At 52.7% G+C, this 18,462-nt stretch overlaps 1 protein-coding gene across 5 annotated transcripts in view; it reads left to right on the forward strand.

Annotated features, from left to right (window-relative positions):
* Positions 1-18,462, forward strand: part of fndc3a (fibronectin type III domain containing 3A) — a 206,337-nt gene that overhangs the window by 35,754 nt on the left and 152,121 nt on the right. The window contains exon 1 of one of the 5 annotated variants that reach the window (XM_071358149.1): positions 9,653-10,144. The exons of 2 other annotated variants lie outside the window; for them this stretch is intronic. In XM_071358149.1, coding sequence (XP_071214250.1) covers positions 10,124-10,144 — 21 coding nt within the window. In that variant the 5' untranslated portion in view covers positions 9,653-10,123. Of the gene's footprint in view, positions 1-9,652; positions 10,145-16,036; positions 16,554-18,462 lie in introns of those variants that run through there. 2 more of the 5 variants (XM_071358144.1, XM_071358145.1) reach the window with 2 other exon arrangements.

Consider the following 18,462-nt stretch of genomic DNA (forward strand, 5'->3'; position numbering starts at 1 on the left):
CACCTCCACTCCTCCTCACCGCCCCACCTCCACTCCTCCTCACCGCCCCACCTCCACTCCTCCTCACCTCCCCACCTCCCCTCCTCCTCACCTCCACTCCTCCACTCCTCCTCACCTCCCCACCCCCCTCCTCACCGCCCCACCTCCACTCCTCCTCACCGCCACTCCTCCTCACCTCCCCTCACCTCCCCCTCCACTCCTCCTCACCTCCACTCCTCCCCACTGCCCCACCTCCTCACCTTCACTCCTCCCCACGGCCACTCCTCCACTCCTTCCCACCTCCACTCCTCCTCACCTCCCCACCTCCACTCCTCCTCACCTCCACTCCTCCCCACTGCCCCACCTCCTCACCGCCCCACCTCCTCACCACTCCTCCACTCCTTCCCACGGCCACTCCTCACCTCCACTCCTCCCCACTGCCCCACCTCCTCACCGCCCCACCTCCTCACCACTCCTCCACTCCTTCCCACGGCCACTCCTCCACTCCTTCCCACGGCCCCTCCTCCACTCCGCCCCTCCTCCACTTCTCCCCTGCTCTTCCCACACAAAATTTTAATCACTTCACTTTTTTTCCCTCCGTTCTCGCACTTTCTCTCTCTTGCTCGCTCTCTGTGAAACCAAGGCAATGTTTCCATAGCAATGCTGTCTCTCCAGTGGGTGGATGGAACCTAACACCTTCTAGAAGAGTAGAGTACGAGGCTCTCCTGTCAGGCACACAGGCAGCAGGCTAAATAGTCCCCAGTTAGCTATCCTTCCCTCCATTGACTCTGTCCTACATATTTGTCATTGTGAGTTGTGTTGTGAAAGAGGTGTGTGATCAGTGGTATAAAGAAAGCTGTATTGTGACTCTACGGGTTCAGGTCCTTTCTGTGTTCAGTTATTACGCTGACTGTAGGTCTACTCACTGACTGCCTGGCCGAGACTTAGTCCTTAACCTTATGTCCAGTCAAACTGAGGCTTTTTGTATTCTATCCAGGTCTCTCTTGAAATAAGTATTTTAATCACACGGTAACCCGGTTAAGTAACCAGGTTAAACAAGGTAGCCAGGTTAAATAACCAGGTTACACAAGGTAGCCAGGTTAAACAAGGTAGCCAGGTTAAGTAACCAGGTTAAGTAACCAGGTTACACAAGGTAGCCAGGTTAAGTAGCCAGGTTAAACAAGGTAGCCAGGTTAAATAACCAGGTTACACAAGGTAGCCAGGTTAAACAAGGTAGCCAGGTTAAGTAACCAGGTTAAGTAACCAGGTTAAGTAACCAGGTTACACAAGGCAGCCAGGTTAAGTAGCCAGGTTAAACAAGGTAGCCAGGTTAAGTAACCAGGTTAAACAAGGTAGCCAGGTTAAATAACCAGGTTACACAAGGTAGCCAGGTTACACAAGGTAGACAGGTTAAGTAACCAGGTTAAACAAGGTAGCCAGGTTAAATAACCAGGTTACACAAGGTAGCCAGGTTACACAAGGTAGCCAGGTTAAATAAAAATGTATTCTATCATGGCAGTAAGCCAGCATGGGAAAAACACTGCTCTTCTCTACTAGTCCACTTCACAGTTGTGGAGTGACTGAAACCAACTTGAGTCAGTCAGACAGAAGCTCTAATTCAAAGATTCAATCGATACTCCCCTGCAGTGAAGGTGTAAGTAAAGACAGCAGAGCTGTTGTCTGTGTGACTAATCAAACTCTGAGTGTTTGGAGAACTGGGTTTGTTTTGTTTATATGCAGACAGCAGCAGAATATTCATCAACTCTGAAACTGGCTTGAATTAGAGAGGTAACCAACAGTGAGCTGGCTTGAATTGGAGAGGGAACCAACAGTGAGCTGGCTTGAATTGGAGAGGGAACCAACAGTGAGCTGGCTTGAATTGGAGAGGGAACCAACAGTGAGCTGGCTTGAATTGGAGAGGGAACCAACAGTGAGCTGGCTTGAATTGGAGAGGGAACCAACAGTGAGCTGGCTTGAATTGGAGAGGGAACCAACAGTGAGCTGGCTTGAATTGGAGAGGGAACCAACAGTGAGCTGGCTTGAATTGGAGAGGGAACCAACAGTGAGCTGGCTTGAATTGGAGAGGGAACCAACAGTGAGCTGGCTTGAATTGGAGAGGGAACCAACAGTGAGCTGGCTTGAATTGGAGAGGGAACCAACAGTGAGCTGGCTTGAATTGGAGAGGGAACCAACAGTGAGCTGGCTTGAATTGGAGAGGGAACCAACAGTGAGCTGGCTTGAATTGGAGAGGGAACCAACAGTGAGCTGGCTTGAATTGGAGAGGGAACCAACAGTGAGCTGGCTTGAATTGGAGAGGGAACCAACAGTGAGCTGGCTTGAATTGGAGAGGGAACCAACAGTGAGCTGGCTTGAATTGGAGAGGGAACCAACAGTGAGCTGGCTTGAATTGGAGAGGGAACCAACAGTGAGCTGGCTTGAATTGGAGAGGGAACCAACAGTGAGCTGGCTTGAATTGGAGAGGGAACCAACAGTGAGCTGGCTTGAATTGGAGAGGGAACCAACAGTGAGCTGGCTTGAATTGGAGAGGGAACCAACAGTGAGCTGGCTTGAATTGGAGAGGGAACCAACAGTGAGCTGGCTTGAATTGGAGAGGTTTAGTGAACATGTTATGAGGGATGCTAATTAACACAGTAAGCAGATGGAATCTACTGTGAGACACTGGCACACCAGTGTGTGTGTGCATTTCCCCTGATGTTTAAACCTACGCTTTACCTCTGGCAACCTAGCAATTTATCTACGTGAATTACCCATATGACGTGATATGCTAAGCATTTGCCAGAAAAAAAATGTAAACAGTTCTAGGAAGAGCTATTTTTTTTTTGTCCTCCTCACATTCCCATCAGTCATCCGTCCACCTGCAAGTGGGAGCCCAGAGGGTGCCTTATTAAATTGCTCTAAATTAGCTTTTTGCGCAAGTGAGTTTGTCAGCATCATTATAAGCAGCATCACCATTAGGAGGGCTAGCTAGTGGATACATGACTTCCTGACTTCCTGGATGCTGTTGGCTGTCTGGCTGAATGGAGAATGCCTGTTTCTGGCAGGCTAACAGCTGGATGCTGCACTACTTCCTTCCTTCCTGACTGTTTCTTGCAGCCTGGTTGTTTCTGGCAGGCTGGCTAACTACTGGAGGTTGTATTAGTTCCTGGCTGGCTAACTACTGGAGGTTGTATTAGTTCCTGGCTGGCTAACTACTGGAGGCTGTATTAGTTCCTGGCTGGCTAACTACTGGAGGCTGTATTAGTTCCTGGTTGTTACTGGCTAGCTAACTACTGGAGGCTGTATTAGTTCCTGGTTGTTCCTGGCTGGCTAACTACTGGAGGCTGCATTAGTTCCTGGTTGTTCCTGGCTAGCTAACTACTGGAGGCTGCATTAGTTCCTGGTTGTTCCTGGCTGGCTAACTACTGGAGGCTGCATTAGTTCCTGGTTGTTCCTGGCTGGCTAACTACTGGAGGCTGCATTAGTTCCTGGTTGTTACTGGCTGGCTAACATTCCGTTCCGGATTAAGAAGTCATAACCCCTTCCCGCCACACCATCATTTACTGTAAACAGATCCCTGCACCAAGATGCGATTGGATACGTGGTAAATTTACTGTCCAAGACCCTGTCCAAGTCCCTTTTTTTATAATAAAGCCGTATTCATGTTTGCTATGTGCAACAGGATACAGTTGAGCAGGGGTGTTTTTAGGATTTCCTACACATGGGGAACTTTTGTTAGCTGGGTTCCCCCAAACAATTTATGTGATAGGAGACGTGAGCGTTATCTTATTGTAATACCACACACACGACCTAAATGAGAATCTGCTCTGACAAAACCAAGATCAATCTGGTCTGGAATTCAAACGAGCCGTAGCACGGGCCAATGAAACACACGTTGATCAATATATATATGGAATATTGATCAATATATATATGGAATATTGATCAATCGTAGGACGATCTATCATTTCTATATCTCCTGCCTTAGTTTCTGGCTGGCTGCCGCCACGGTTAACAGCGGTTTCTGTATACTGTTCCAGGCTGACGCCTCCATCACACCGACCTCGTCATTGCATTTCGGGACACCAGAAGTACATTGATCTCCAGTGGAACGCTGCGCTTGCCTTGCAGTATTGCAGAGGCAGTTGCAGTGTGTTCTGTGTGGTGTGCGTACGTTGGACGTTGGAGCGTATGAGTCGAAGCTCTAGGCCGTAGACGGCTTGACAGAAATGGAAGCAGGAGGTGAATGTTGAACTGTTGTTACATGCATATCCAGATGTTGGTGTGATCAAGACGGGAGGTTCCTACCCTCCCGGTGTAACCTACCTACAACACACACACACACACACACACACACACACCCGCACCCGCACACACAGTGAGGTAGGCTGAGGTTCTTCCCCTCCCGGTGTGACACACACACATACACACACATACACACACACACACACACACACAGAGAGGCAGGCTGAGGCTCTTCTTCTCTCCTGGTGTAACCTACCTACGTCACTCCCTGCTCCTGACTTCCTGTGGAGCCAGCTGCTGGCTACACAGTAAACAATTAAGAGGAACAAATAGTGAGAAACCTGAACCCTGAAGAAGAGAAGAGCGGGAGGAACACGTCACCGCTCTAACAGCCGTGAATGTTGGCACGAAGGGTGGGGGGGGAGCTAGCTAGTGCGCTGTGTCCCTGTCCCTTGGGTAATATAACAGAAGGCAGGCTAGAAGCTACTGGCTAAGGCAGGCTAGCACTGGGGCAGTGTGTAATCTCTCTCTCTCTGGATCTCTGTCTCTCTCCCTCTCTTTCTCTCTGTCTCTCTCTCTGGATCTCTCCCTCTCTGTCTCTCTCCCTCTCTCTCTGGATCTCTCTCTGTCTCCCTCTCTCTGGATCTCTGTCTCTCCCTCTCTCCCTCTCTCTCTCTCTCTCTCTGGATCTCTCCCTCTCTCTCCCTCTCTCTGGATCTCTCCCTCTGTCTCTCTCCCTCTCTCTCTGGATCTCTCCCTCTCTGTCTCTCTCCCTCTCTCTCTGGATCTCTCCCTCTCTCTCCCTCTCTCTGGATCTCTGTCTCCCTCTCTCTGGATCTCTGTCTCTCCCTCTCTCCCTCTCTCTCTCTGGATCTCTCCCTCTCTCTCCCTCTCTCTGGATCTCTCCCTCTGTCTCTCTCCCTCTCTCTCTGGATCTCTCCCTCTCTCTCCCTCTCTCTGGATCTCTGTCTCCCTCTCTCTGGATCTCTGTCTCTCCCTCTCTCTCTCTGGATCTCTCCCTCTCTCTCCCTCTCTCTGGATCTCTGTCTCTCTTCCGGCCAGACGGGTTGTTGTGTTTTAGAGTGTAGTATGAGAAGCTGTTCTTCATCTGTGTCATCATCTTGGAGGTTCCTTACGGCATCTGTCCTTCTGTCTGTGATTTTTAACGCGACCGAGTGAAAACATCACTCCTCTGATTTTTAACGTGACCGAGTGAAAACATCACTCTTCTGTCTCTCTGTGATTTTAACGCGACCGAGTAAAAAAATCACAGAGAGACAGAAGAGTGATGTTAACGGCGCGGCAGGTAGCTGACTGACCGTTAGCGGCGCGGCAGGTAGCTGACTGACCGTTAGCGGCGCGGCAGGTAGCTGACTGACCGTTAGCGGCGCGGCAGGTAGCTGACTGACCGCTAGCGGCGCGGCAGGTAGCTGACTGACCGTTAGCGGCGCGGCAGGTAGCTGACTGACCGTTAGCGGCGCGGCAGGTAGCTGACTGACCGCTAGCGGCGCGGCAGGTAAGCTGACTGGTGTCATTTGTTTTGTTGGGCGGTGGAGAAGCCGTTTCATGGTCTGTAAACTTCTGATCGTTACTTTTTCTCCCTCTGGTTCTGGGGGTTTAAAAAGAAAACGCCGTGAACTTGACGGTTAACTCTGATAAAGACAATAATAAGGAGATGCTAAACACCATCAAGGCATAGTACACTACTTGTCCAAATATTATTATAATTCAGATGTTTTGTTTGTGTCGTCTGTCAATGGCACTGCGGTGGTCGTGTCTAATAGAGATTTGTGTGGCTCATATGAATGATCTTGGCGTTATGGGCCCTGGTGGAAAGTAGTAGTGTTTCAATCATAAAGCACGGACATGAGACATCGACGGGGCCGCGGTGGAGAGGGTCAAAAAAGATTTAAGCTCGTTGGCACATCACCGAGGGCCTGAAATAGTCCCACCACACCGACACCGTGGTGACGAAGGCGTCACGGCGCCTCTTCCACTTCAAGCGGCGTAAGAAATCCGGCGTGGCCCCTAAGACGCACCATTGAGAGCATTCTGTCGGGCTGCGTCACCGCCTGGTACGGCAACTGCACCGCTCTCCAGAGGGTGCTGCGGTCAGCCTAACGCATCACTCGTCTCCTCTAGCGGACCTCCCACCGCCTCGTCCCCTCTAGCGGACCTCCCACCGCCTCGTCTCCTCTAGCGACCTCCCACCGCCTCGTCTCCTCTAGCGACCTCCCACCGCCTCGTCTCCTCTAGCGGACCTCCCACCGCCCCGTCCCCTCTAGTGACCTTGTCCCCTCTAGCGGACCTCCCACCGCCTCGTCCCCTCTAGCGGACCTCCCACCGCCTCGTCTCCTCTAGCGACCTCCCACCGCCTCGTCTCCTCTAGCGACCTCCCACCGCCTCGTCTCCTCTAGCGGACCTCCCACCGCCCCGTCCCCTCTAGTGACCTTGTCCCCTCTAGCGACCTCCCACCGCCTCGTCCCCTCTAGCGGACCTCCCACCGCCTCGTCTCCTCTAGCGACCTCCCACCGCCTCGTCTCCTCTAGCGACCTCCCACCGCCTCGTCTCCTCTAGCGGACCTCCCACCGCCTCGTCTCCTCTAGCGGACCTCCCACCGCCTCGTCTCCTCTAGCGGACCTCCCACCGCCTCGTCTCCTCTAGCGGACCTCCCACCGCCTCGTCTCCTCTAGCGGACCTCCCACCGCCTCGTCTCCTCTAGCGGACCTCCCACCGCCTCGTCTCCTCTAGCGACCTCCCACCGCCTCGTCCCCTCTAGCGGACCTCCCACCGCCTCGTCCCCTCTAGCGGACCTCCCACCGCCTCGTCTCCTCTAGCGGACCTCCCACCGCCTCGTCCCCTCTAGCGGACCTCCCACCGCCTCGTCTCCTCTAGCGACCTCCCACCGCCTCGTCTCCTCTAGCGACCTCCCACCGCCTCGTCTCCTCTAGCGACCTCCCACCGCCTCGTCTCCTCTAGCGGACCTCCCACCGCCTCGTCTCCTCTAGCGACCTCCCACCGCCTCGTCTCCTCTAGCGACCTCCCACCGCCTCGTCTCCTCTAGCGGACCTCCCACCGCCCCGTCCCCTCTAGTGACCTTGTCCCCTCTAGCGACCTCCCACCGCCTCGTCCCCTCTAGCGGACCTCCCACCGCCTCGTCTCCTCTAGCGACCTCCCACCGCCTCGTCTCCTCTAGCGACCTCCCACCGCCTCGTCTCCTCTAGCGGACCTCCCACCGCCTCGTCTCCTCTAGCGGACCTCCCACCGCCTCGTCTCCTCTAGCGGACCTCCCACCGCCTCGTCTCCTCTAGCGGACCTCCCACCGCCTCGTCTCCTCTAGCGGACCTCCCACCGCCTCGTCTCCTCTAGCGACCTCCCACCGCCTCGTCTCCTCTAGCGACCTCCCACCGCCTCGTCCCCTCTAGCGGACCTCCCACCGCCTCGTCTCCTCTAGCGGACCTCCCACCGCCTCGTCTCCTCTAGCGGACCTCCCACCGCCTCGTCCCCTCTAGCGGACCTCCCACCGCCTCGTCTCCTCTAGCGACCTCCCACCGCCTCGTCTCCTCTAGCGACCTCCCACCGCCTCGTCTCCTCTAGCGACCTCCCACCGCCTCGTCTCCTCTAGCGGACCTCCCACCGCCCCGTCCCCTCTAGTGACCTTGTCCCCTCTAGCGACCTCCCACCGCCTCGTCCCCTCTAGCGGACCTCCCACCGCCTCGTCTCCTCTAGCGACCTCCCACCGCCTCGTCTCCTCTAGCGACCTCCCACCGCCTCGTCTCCTCTAGCGGACCTCCCACCGCCTCGTCTCCTCTAGCGGACCTCCCACCGCCTCGTCTCCTCTAGCGGACCTCCCACCGCCTCGTCTCCTCTAGCGGACCTCCCACCGCCTCGTCTCCTCTAGCGGACCTCCCACCGCCTCGTCTCCTCTAGCGGACCTCCCACCGCCTCGTCTCCTCTAGCGGACCTCCCACCGCCTCGTCTCCTCTAGCGGACCTCCCACCGCCTCGTCTCCTCTAGCGACCTCCCACCGCCTCGTCTCCTCTAGCGACCTCCCACCGCCTCGTCCCCTCTAGCGGACCTCCCACCGCCTCGTCTCCTCTAGCGGACCTCCCACCGCCTCGTCTCCTCTAGCGGACCTCCCACCGCCTCGTCTCCTCTAGCGGACCTCCCACCGCCTCGTCTCCTCTAGCGACCTCCCACCGCCTCGTCTCCTCTAGCGACCTCCCACCGCCTCGTCTCCTCTAGCGACCTCCCACCGCCTCGTCCCCTCTAGCGACCTCCCACCGCCTCGTCCCCTCTAGCGACCTCCCACCGCCTCGTCCCCTCTAGCGGACCTCCCACCGCCTCGTCCCCTCTAGCGGACCTCCCACCGCCTCGTCTCCTCTAGCGGACCTCCCACCGCCTCGTCTCCTCTAGCGGACCTCCCACCGCCTCGTCTCCTCTAGCGACCTCGTCCCCTCTAGCGACCTCCCACCGCCTCGTCTCCTCTAGCGACCTCCCACCGCCTCGTCTCCTCTAGCGACCTCGTCCCCTCTAGCGGACCTCCCACCGCCTCGTCTCCTCACACATCAGTCACATTATTAATAGAAGGTGTACGGTGTTTTGCTCTGTGAATGGAAGAGCGAAGGGGAAGGTGGGATGGAGATAGATGGATAGGGAGGGAGAGAGGGAACAGAGGGAGGGGAGGGGGAGTAGTGTTGTGCATGTCAGGCTGTGGGTCGTTCGCTCTGCTCAGTTCCTTTAAGCCATTGTTGTCGCGCTGAACAAAGGAGCCCCCTGATTGGTGTGTAGAGCAGGGTTGTTAAACATACGGCTGGCCCACGGGTGGTTTTAATAAAACATTTTATATATATTTATTTTTAAAGGATATAAATGAAACATCACAACAAAGAGAACCATGGAGTAGCAGACACGCAAGCGCAGTCACTAACAGAGACAGACAGGGAGGAAGCAAGGGAGGGAGGGAGGAAGCAAGGGAGGGAGGGAGGAAGCAAACCCTGTAACACACAGAGAGGGAGAGAGCGAGGGATATCAAGAGACAATTCAGGAGCCTTTATCCCGTTCTACCATCTAAGAATCTCCTCTCTATCCTTGTTGTCATCCTTCTATCCCTCCACCCTCTTTACCGTAGAACAGAGGACAGCGGAGCGGGCGCTGCCTGGGCATAATCAGTCGTTTCACTCTCTCCGTGACGGTTGTGGTGATCGGACATCGCCGTGACTTATTTGTTGAAGGGGTTACCGTGGAGACGGGCTGCTGTGCTGGAGCCTGAGGCAGGAGACTGGGAGACTGGGAGCTAGGGGGAGGGGGGGGGAGAGAAAGCGCCACAGTGGGTTACCGTGGAGACGGGCTGCTGTGCTGGAGCCTGAGGCAGGAGAAAGGGAGACTGGGAGCTAGGGGGAGGGGGGGGGGGGGGGAGAGAAAGCGCTACAGTGGCGCTGTGGAACAGAGGAGGCAGAGCCGAGCAGGGTACTGTCTGTGCAAACAAACACGGGCATCACGCCACGATAGAGACCTCCTGTGAGCACTAACGCTACAGCCATAGCTACGCTATACAGAGAGAGATTACCTCCAGGGAGCCAGCCAGCGCTGAGCAGAAACCAAGCCAGAAAACCTGGTCCATCCATCCATCTGCCCCCATCACAGCCCCCCTGCTGCTGCACCAGTCCTCTCCCTGGCAGGGGCTTCTCCTCCCTGGGCTTGGTGTGGAGGGGGGGGGGGGGTCCGTGGAGGGAGTAAAACGAGGACAGGCGTCTAGGTTCGCTGAGGCCCGATGTGGCGGTGTCGCAGGTGATGAAGGCTGGGTGAGGTGGGAGAGGAGAGGGTCTCTGAGACCCTGGAGTGCTGCCCGGGGGTCGGTCGTCCTTTTTCTTTCTGTGATCGTGAGAACAGCGACGCCTGAATGAGAGAGATGCGGGCAACAGTAAGTAAGAGAAACACAGAGGACTACTGTAAAAGAGAGAGAGAGACATAGGACTACCATAAGAGAGAGAGAGAGACAGAGAGGACTACTGTAAAAGAGAGAGACATAGGACTACCGAGAGAGAGAGAGAGAGACAGAGAGGACTACTGTAAAAGAGAGAGAGAGACATAGGACTACCGTAAGAGAGAGAGAGAGAGACACATAGGACTACCGTAAGAGAGAGAGACACAGAGAGGACTACCGTAAGAGAGAGAGACATAGGACTACCCTAAGAGAGAGAGAGAGAGACACATAGGACTACCGTAAGAGAGAGAGAGACAGAGAGAGACAGAGAGAGGACTACCGTAAGAGAGAGAGAGACAGAGAGAGGACTACCGTAAGAGAGAGAGAGAGACACATAGGACTACCGTAAGAGAGAGAGACAGAGAGAGGACTACCGTAAGAGAGAGAGAGACACAGAGAGGACTACCGTAAGAGAGAGGGAGAGAGAGGACTACCTGTGAGACACACAGAGAGGACTACCGTAAGAGAGAGAGAGAGAGAGAGAGGACTACCGTAAGAGAGAGAGACAGAGAGGACTACCGTAAGAGAGAGAGACAGACACATAGGACTACCGTAAGAGAGAGAGAGACACAGAGAGGACTACCGTAAGAGAGAGAGAGAGCAGAGAGGACTACCGTAAGTGAGAGAGCACACAGAGAGGACTACCGTAAGAGAGAGAGAGAGAGAGGACTACCGTAAGAGAGAGAGACACAGAGAGGACTACCGTAAGAGAGAGAGACACAGAGAGGACTACCGTAAGAGAGAGAGACACAGAGAGGACTACCGTAAGAGAGAGAGACAGAGAGGACTACCGTAGAGAGAGAGAGACAGAGAGGACTACCGTAAGAGAGAGAGACACAGAGAGGACTACCGTAAGAGAGAGAGAGACACAGAGAGGACTACCGTAAGAGAGAGAGACAGAGAGGACTACCGTAAGAGAGAGAGACAGAGAGGACTACCGTAAGAGAGAGAGACAGAGAGGACTACCGTAAGAGAGAGAGACAGAGAGGACTACCGTAAGAGAGAGAGACAGAGAGGACTACCGTAAGAGAGAGAGACAGAGAGGACTACCGTAAGAGAGAGAGACAGAGAGGACTACCGTAAGAGAGAGAGACAGAGAGGACTACCGTAAGAGAGAGACAGAGAGGACTACCGTAAGAGAGACAGAGAGGACTACCGTAAGAGAGAGAGACACAGAGAGAGAGACAGAGAGGACTACCGTAGAGAGAGAGAGACAGAGAGGACTACCGTAAGAGAGAGAGACAGAGAGGACTACCGTAAGAGAGAGAGACAGAGAGGACTACCGTAAGAGAGAGACAGAGAGGACTACCGTAAGAGAGAGACAGAGAGGACTACCGTAAGAGAGAGACAGAGAGGACTACCGTGAGAGAGCAGAGAGGCACGGGAGCAGAGGACTACCCGTAAGAGAGAGAGCACAGAGAGGACTACCGTAAGAGAGAGAGACAGAGAGGACTACCGTAAGAGAGAGAGACAGAGAGGACTACCGTGAAGAGAGCAGAGAGGACAGAGAGGACTACCGTAAGAGAGAGAGACAGAGAGGACTACCGTAAGAGAGAGAGACAGAGAGGACTACCGTAAGAGAGAGAGACAGAGAGGACTACCGTAAGAGAGAGAGACAGAGAGGACTACCGTAAGAGAGAGAGACAGAGAGGACTACCGTAAGAGAGAGAGAGACAGAGAGGACTACCGTAAGAGAGAGAGACAGAGAGGACTACCGTAAGAGAGAGAGACAGAAAGGACTACCGTAAGAGAGAGAGACAGAGAGGACTACCGTAAGAGAGAGAGACAGAGAGGACTACCCGTAAGAGAGAGACAGAGAGGACTACCGTAAGAGAGAGACAGAGAGGACTACCGTAAGAGAGAGACAGAGAGGACTACCGTAAGAGAGAGAGACAGAGAGGACTACCGTAAGAGAGAGAGACAGAGAGGACTACCGTAAGAGAGAGAGACAGAGAGGACTACCGTAAGAGAGAGAGACAGAGAGGAGCTACCGTAAGAGAGAGAGACAGAGAGGGACTACCGTAAGAGAGAGACAGAGAGGACTACCGTAGAGAGAGAGACAGAGAGGACTACCGTAAGAGAGAGAGACAGAGAGGACTACCGTAAGAGAGAGAGACAGAGAGGACTACCGTAAGAGAGAGAGACAGAGAGGACTACCGTAAGAGAGAGAGACAGAGAGGACTACCGTAAGAGAGAGAGACAGAGAGGACTACCGTAAGAGAGAGAGACAGAGAGGACTACCGTAAGAGAGAGAGACAGGGACGACTACCGTAAGAGAGAGAGACAGAGAGGACTACCGTAAGAGAGAGAGACAGAGAGGACTACCGTAAGAGAGAGAGACAGAGAGGACTACCGTAAGAGAGAGAGACAGAGGACTACCGTAAGAGAGAGAGACAGAGAGGACTACCGTAAGAGAGAGAGACAGAGAGGACTACCGTAAGAGAGAGAGACAGAGAGGACTACCGTAAGAGAGAGAGACAGAGAGGACTACCGTAAGAGAGAGAGACAGAGAGGACTACCGTAAGAGAGAGAGACAGAGAGGACTACCGTAAGAGAGAGAGACAGACACATAGGACTACCGTAAGAGAGAGACAGAGAGGACTACCGTAAGAGAGACAGAGAGGACTACCGTAAGAGAGAGGGACAGAGAGGACTACCGTGTGAGACACACAGAGAGGACTACCGTAAGAGAGAGAGAGAGAGAGAGGACTACCGTAAGAGAGAGAGACAGAGAGGACTACCGTAAGAGAGAGAGACAGAGAGGACTACCTGTAAGAGAGACACAGAGAGGACTACCGTAAGAGAGAAGAGAGGACTACCGTAAGAGAGAGAAGGACTACCGTAAGAGAGAGACAGAGAGGACTACCGTAAGAGAGAGACAGAGAGGACTACCGTAAGAGAGAGAGAGAGGACTACCGTAAGAGAGAGAGAAGACTACCGTAAGAGAGAGAGAGACTACCGTAAGAGAGAGAGAGGACTACCGTAAGAGAGAGGGAGAGAGAGGACTACCTGTGAGACACACAGAGAGGACTACCGTAAGAGAGAGAGAGAGAGAGAGGACTACCGTAAGAGAGAGAGAGAGAGAGGACTACCGTAAGAGAGAGAGACAGAGAGAGGACTACCGTAAGAGAGAGAGACAGAGAGGACTACCGTAAGAGAGAGAGACAGAGAGGACTACCGTAAGAGAGAGAGACAGAGGACTACCGTAAGAGAGAGAGACAGAGAGGACTACCGTAAGAGAGAGAGACAGAGAGGACTACCGTAAGAGAGAGAGACAGAGAGGACTACCGTAAGAGAGAGAGACAGAGAGGACTACCGTAAGAGAGAGAGACAGAGAGGACTACCGTAAGAGAGAGAGACAGAGAGGACTACCGTAAGAGAGAGAGACAGAGAGGACTACCGTAAGAGAGAGAGACAGAGAGGACTACCGTAAGAGAGAGAGACAGAGAGGACTACCGTAAGAGAGAGAGACAGAGAGGACTACCGTAAGAGAGAGAGACAGAGAGGACTACCGTAAGAGAGAGAGACAGAGAGGACTACCGTAAGAGAGAGAGACAGAGAGGACTACCGTAAGAGAGAGAGACAGAGAGGACTACCGTAAGAGAGAGAGACAGAGAGGACTACCGTAAGAGAGAGAGACAGAGAGGACTACCGTAAGAGAGAGAGACAGAGGACTACCGTAAGAGAGAGAGACAGAGGACTACCGTAAGAGAAAGAGACAGAGAGGACTACCGTAAGAGAGAGAGACAGAGAGGACTACCGTAAGAGAGAGAGACAGAGAGGACTACCGTAAGAGAGAGAGACAGAGAGGACTACCGTAAGAGAGAGAGACAGAGAGGACTACCGTAAGAGAGAGAGACAGAGAGGACTACCCGTAAGAGAGAGAGACAGAGAGGACTACCCGTAAGAGAGAGAGACAGAGAGGACTACCCGTAAGAGAGAGAGACAGAGAGGACTACCGTAAGAGAGAGAGACAGAGAGGACTACCGTAAGAGAGAGAGACAGAGAGGACTACCGTAAGAGAGAGAGACAGAGAGGACTACCGTAAGAGAGAGAGACAGAGAGGACTACCGTAAGAGAGAGAGACAGAGAGGACTACCGTAAGAGAGAGAGACAGAGAGGACTACCGTAAGAGAGAGAGACAGAGAGGACTACCGTAAGAGAGAGAGACAGAGAGGACTACCGTAAGAGAGAGAGACAGAGAGGACTACCGTAAGAGAGAGAGACAGAGAGGACTACCGTAAGAGAGAGAGAGACAGAGAGGACTACCGTAAGAGAGAGACACAGAGAGAGAGAGACACAGAGAGGACTACCGTAAGAGAGAGAGAGACAGAGAGGACTACCGTAAGAGAGAGAGACAGAGAGGACTACCGTAAGAGAGAGAGACAGAGAGGACTACCGTAAGAGAGAGAGACAGAGAGGACTACCGTAAGAGAGAGAGACAGAGAGGACTACCGTAAGAGAGAGACAGAGAGGACTACCGTAAGAGAGAGACAGAGAGGACTACCGTAAGAGAGAGAGACAGGGACGACTACCGTAAGAGAGAGAGACAGGGACGACTACCGTAAGAGAGAGAGACAGAGAGGACTACCGTAAGAGAGAGAGACAGAGAGGACTACCGTAAGAGAGAGAGACAGGGAGGACTACCGTAAGAGAGAGAGACAGAGAGGACTACCGTAAGAGAGAGAGACAGAGAGGACTACCGTAAGAGAGAGAGACAGAGAGGACTACCGTAAGAGAGAGAGACAGAGAGGACTACCGTAAGAGAGAGAGACAGAGAGGACTACCGTAAGAGAGAGAGACAGAGAGGACTACCGTAAGAGAGAGAGACAGAGAGGACTACCGTAAGAGAGAGAGACAGAGAGGACTACCGTAAGAGAGAGAGACAGAGAGGACTACCGTAAGAGAGAGAGACAGAGAGGACTACCGTAAGAGAGAGAGACAGAGAGGACTACCGTAAGAGAGAGAGACAGAGAGGACTACCGTAAGAGAGAGAGACAGAGAGGACTACCGTAAGAGAGAGAGACAGAGAGGACTACCGTAAGAGAGAGAGACAGAGAGGACTACCGTAAGAGAGAGAGACAGAGAGGACTACCGTAAGAGAGAGAGACAGAGAGGACTACCGTAAGAGAGAGAGACAGAGAGGACTACCGTAAGAGAGAGAGACAGAGAGGACTACCGTAAGAGAGAGAGACAGAGAGGACTACCGTAAGAGAGAGAGACAGAGAGGACTACCGTAAGAGAGAGAGACAGAGAGGACTACCGTAAGAGAGAGAGACAGAGAGGACTACCGTAAGAGAGAGAGAGCAGAGAGGACTACCGTAAGAGAGAGAGAGACAGAGGACTACCGTAAGAGAGAGAGAGACAGAGAGGACTACCGTAAGAGAGAGAGAGACAGAGAGGACTACCGTAGAGAGAGAGACAGAGAGGACTACCGTAAGAGAGAGACAGAGAGGACTACCGTAAGAGAGACAGAGAGGACTACCCGTAAGAGAGAGAGAGACACAGAGAGAGAGAGACACAGAGAGGACTACCGTAAGAGAGAGACACAGAGAGGACTACCGTGAGAGAGAGACACAGAGAGGACTACCGTGAGAGAGAGACACAGAGAGGACTACCGTGAGAGAGAGACACAGAGAGGACTACCGTGAGAGAGAGACACAGAGAGGACTACCGTGAGAGAGAGACACAGAGAGGACTACCGTGAGAGAGAGACACAGAGAGGGCTACCGTGAGAGAGCGGGGGACAGAGATTTGGGAGGGAGGAGGATGAGGGAGGGAGAGGAGGCTGAGTGTTGTCGTTAGTGAGATGAGAGGTGTGGACTGTGCTGTCATTGGTGAAAGGATGGTAGGGTAGGGAGGTGGTGGGGAGGGATGTTGGTGGAAGAGAAAGCCAGCTGGTAGCTTCACACGGGAAGTTGAAAGCAAACAAACACACTCGTCATGGACCCCCCCCTCCCCCCATCCCTCCACCAATAGGGAGGGCCTTGACTTTGATTCAATTAGCCACCTACCCACACCCTCCTATCATGCTCTCACTGTCGCTGCTTGCCTGTGTGGGCGTGTGAACAACATCTGTGTGTGTGACACCGTGAGAGGGCGTGTGTGTGTGTGTGTGTGTGTGTGTGTGTGTGTGTGTGTGCGTAACACACTGTGGCAGGCAGTGAAAGGGGTAGTCCATCTCAGTCTGAGCTGAGTTCATGAAAGGGAGTCTGTGGACATGGAGGTGATGCTGAATGCAGTGCAGACACAGAGCCAGGGAGAGACGGAGAGGATCCTCAGACAGAGCCCTATGCCCTGGGAGACTCACAGCTTCTATGATGGCAGAGATCTCCACAAGAGCGAGGTAGGGTCCCTAACTAACCAGACACACACATCTACACAGAGTAGCACTTACACAGTAAGGCTAAGTACACGCGTTACAGCGTATCTTGTACGCTCGATAAGATCAGAAGGTTTTAGAAGGGAGTGGCGTATCTAGGGGAGTGGCGTATCTAGGGGAGTGGCGTATCTAGGGGAGTGGCGTATCTAGGGGAGTGGCGTATCTAGGGGAGTGGCGTATAGAGGAAAGATTGGAGACGAGAGGATTCTGCATGTGGCATTAAAAATGCTTATTTCTGAAATGTTTACTTCTGATTGAAACTAGACCTGTAGTTTGTTTTCTGAAATGTAAATCTTGTGAAATTCTGTTTATCTAAAGCAAGGGAAGTTGAAAATCAAAGCCTGCGTAGTTTGATACATTTTGCGTTTAGTATTCCTAGAAGCTTTTGTTTGTGTCCTAAATTGGAGCACTATTTACTGTAAAGTGCAGTACTTTAAACAGAGCCATATAAGGAGCGAGGGGAGTGGCCTTGCGAGGGGAGTGGCCTTGCGAGGGGAGTGGCCTTGCGAGGGGAGGGGCCTTGCGAGGGGAGGGGCCTTGCGAGGGGAGGGGCCTTGTGAGGGGAGGGGCTTCGTTAAGTTGGAACGTGTTTACTGTAAAGTGCACTACTATAAACAGAGCCACTGATGAAGCCCTGATGAAAAGGATTGGACGAGGTGATATCAGGAATAGGGAGCCATTTTATACACAAGCCTTTCTTAGTGACCAGGCTGCAGGGTTATTAGCCTATAGCTTCCTCTTTAGTTTAATCATTATAGATTTTTATTCATCTCACCTAATCTCTTCGTATCTCACTATTGTCTGATAGATAGTATTAATACCCAACAACTTGTTCTTTACAATTCTAATCAAATCAACGTTTTTTTGGCCGCAAACAAAGCTTTGCAAGGTGTTAACAGCAGGTGCGGAGAAATGCTTATGTTACTAGCTCCAACAGTAGATTCTCGCACACACACACACACACACACACACACACACACACACACACACACACACACACACACACACACACACACACACACACACACACACACACACACACACACACACACACACACAAAAACCAAAAGTACAATTTTTTTTTTTTTTTTAACTGACAGAATGAGTACAATTAAAATAATCTACAATACAAATACGTGGTGTGTGTATAGACACTATATCATTTGGAAAGAAAATGGTATGTACAGTATGTATATTAGGAAAAAGTGATCCTAGAGCAGAATTGATACTCTGAGCTGCTTTAAGCAGACAGGCATTGAGACCTAGGGTTTATTTGACACGTCAGAGAGAGGGAAAAATGTGTCATGAGCTCAGCCAGTGTGTTATAAAATGACAGTGGAGTGACTGAGTCATAGGTTGCACCCTCAAAACGGTATCCTATTCCCGGTATATAGTGCACTACATTTTGACCAGAAGCCCTATAGTGACCAGAACAGACCAATAATTCTCCCTCTCCTCTTCCTGAGTCCTCGGCGCGGTCTGCCCCGAAGTGACGTTGTTCACACGTCAGAACTGAATCTACCCCCCCCCCCCTCTTTCTCTTTGTATCAGTTCGGTGTCCTGCGTGCCTGTGTGCGTGCGTGCTGGGCTCACCATTATGGGTCTCTAATGGTCAAGGTGGGGTGGAGAGAGGAGGGTGAGGGGGGATAAGTGTAACGCTATGGGAAAGAAGGGAATCCTCCCGTCTGTAATGAGATGACACGAGGTTACATTCACCGTTCTGTTTGCTTGTTTTACAGCGGGTCATTTCATAGGGAACTGTCGGAGGTGCTCTAGTATTGTTACAACACCTAATGTTGTAGAATAAAGATTCAAACATGACGAATTCACCCAAAGTATTGTGGGAAGCTTGTGGAAGGCTACCCGAAACGTT

Source organism: Salvelinus alpinus, chromosome 21 (assembly GCF_045679555.1).
Source record: "Salvelinus alpinus chromosome 21, SLU_Salpinus.1, whole genome shotgun sequence".
Classification (NCBI taxonomy): domain Eukaryota; kingdom Metazoa; phylum Chordata; class Actinopteri; order Salmoniformes; family Salmonidae; genus Salvelinus; species Salvelinus alpinus.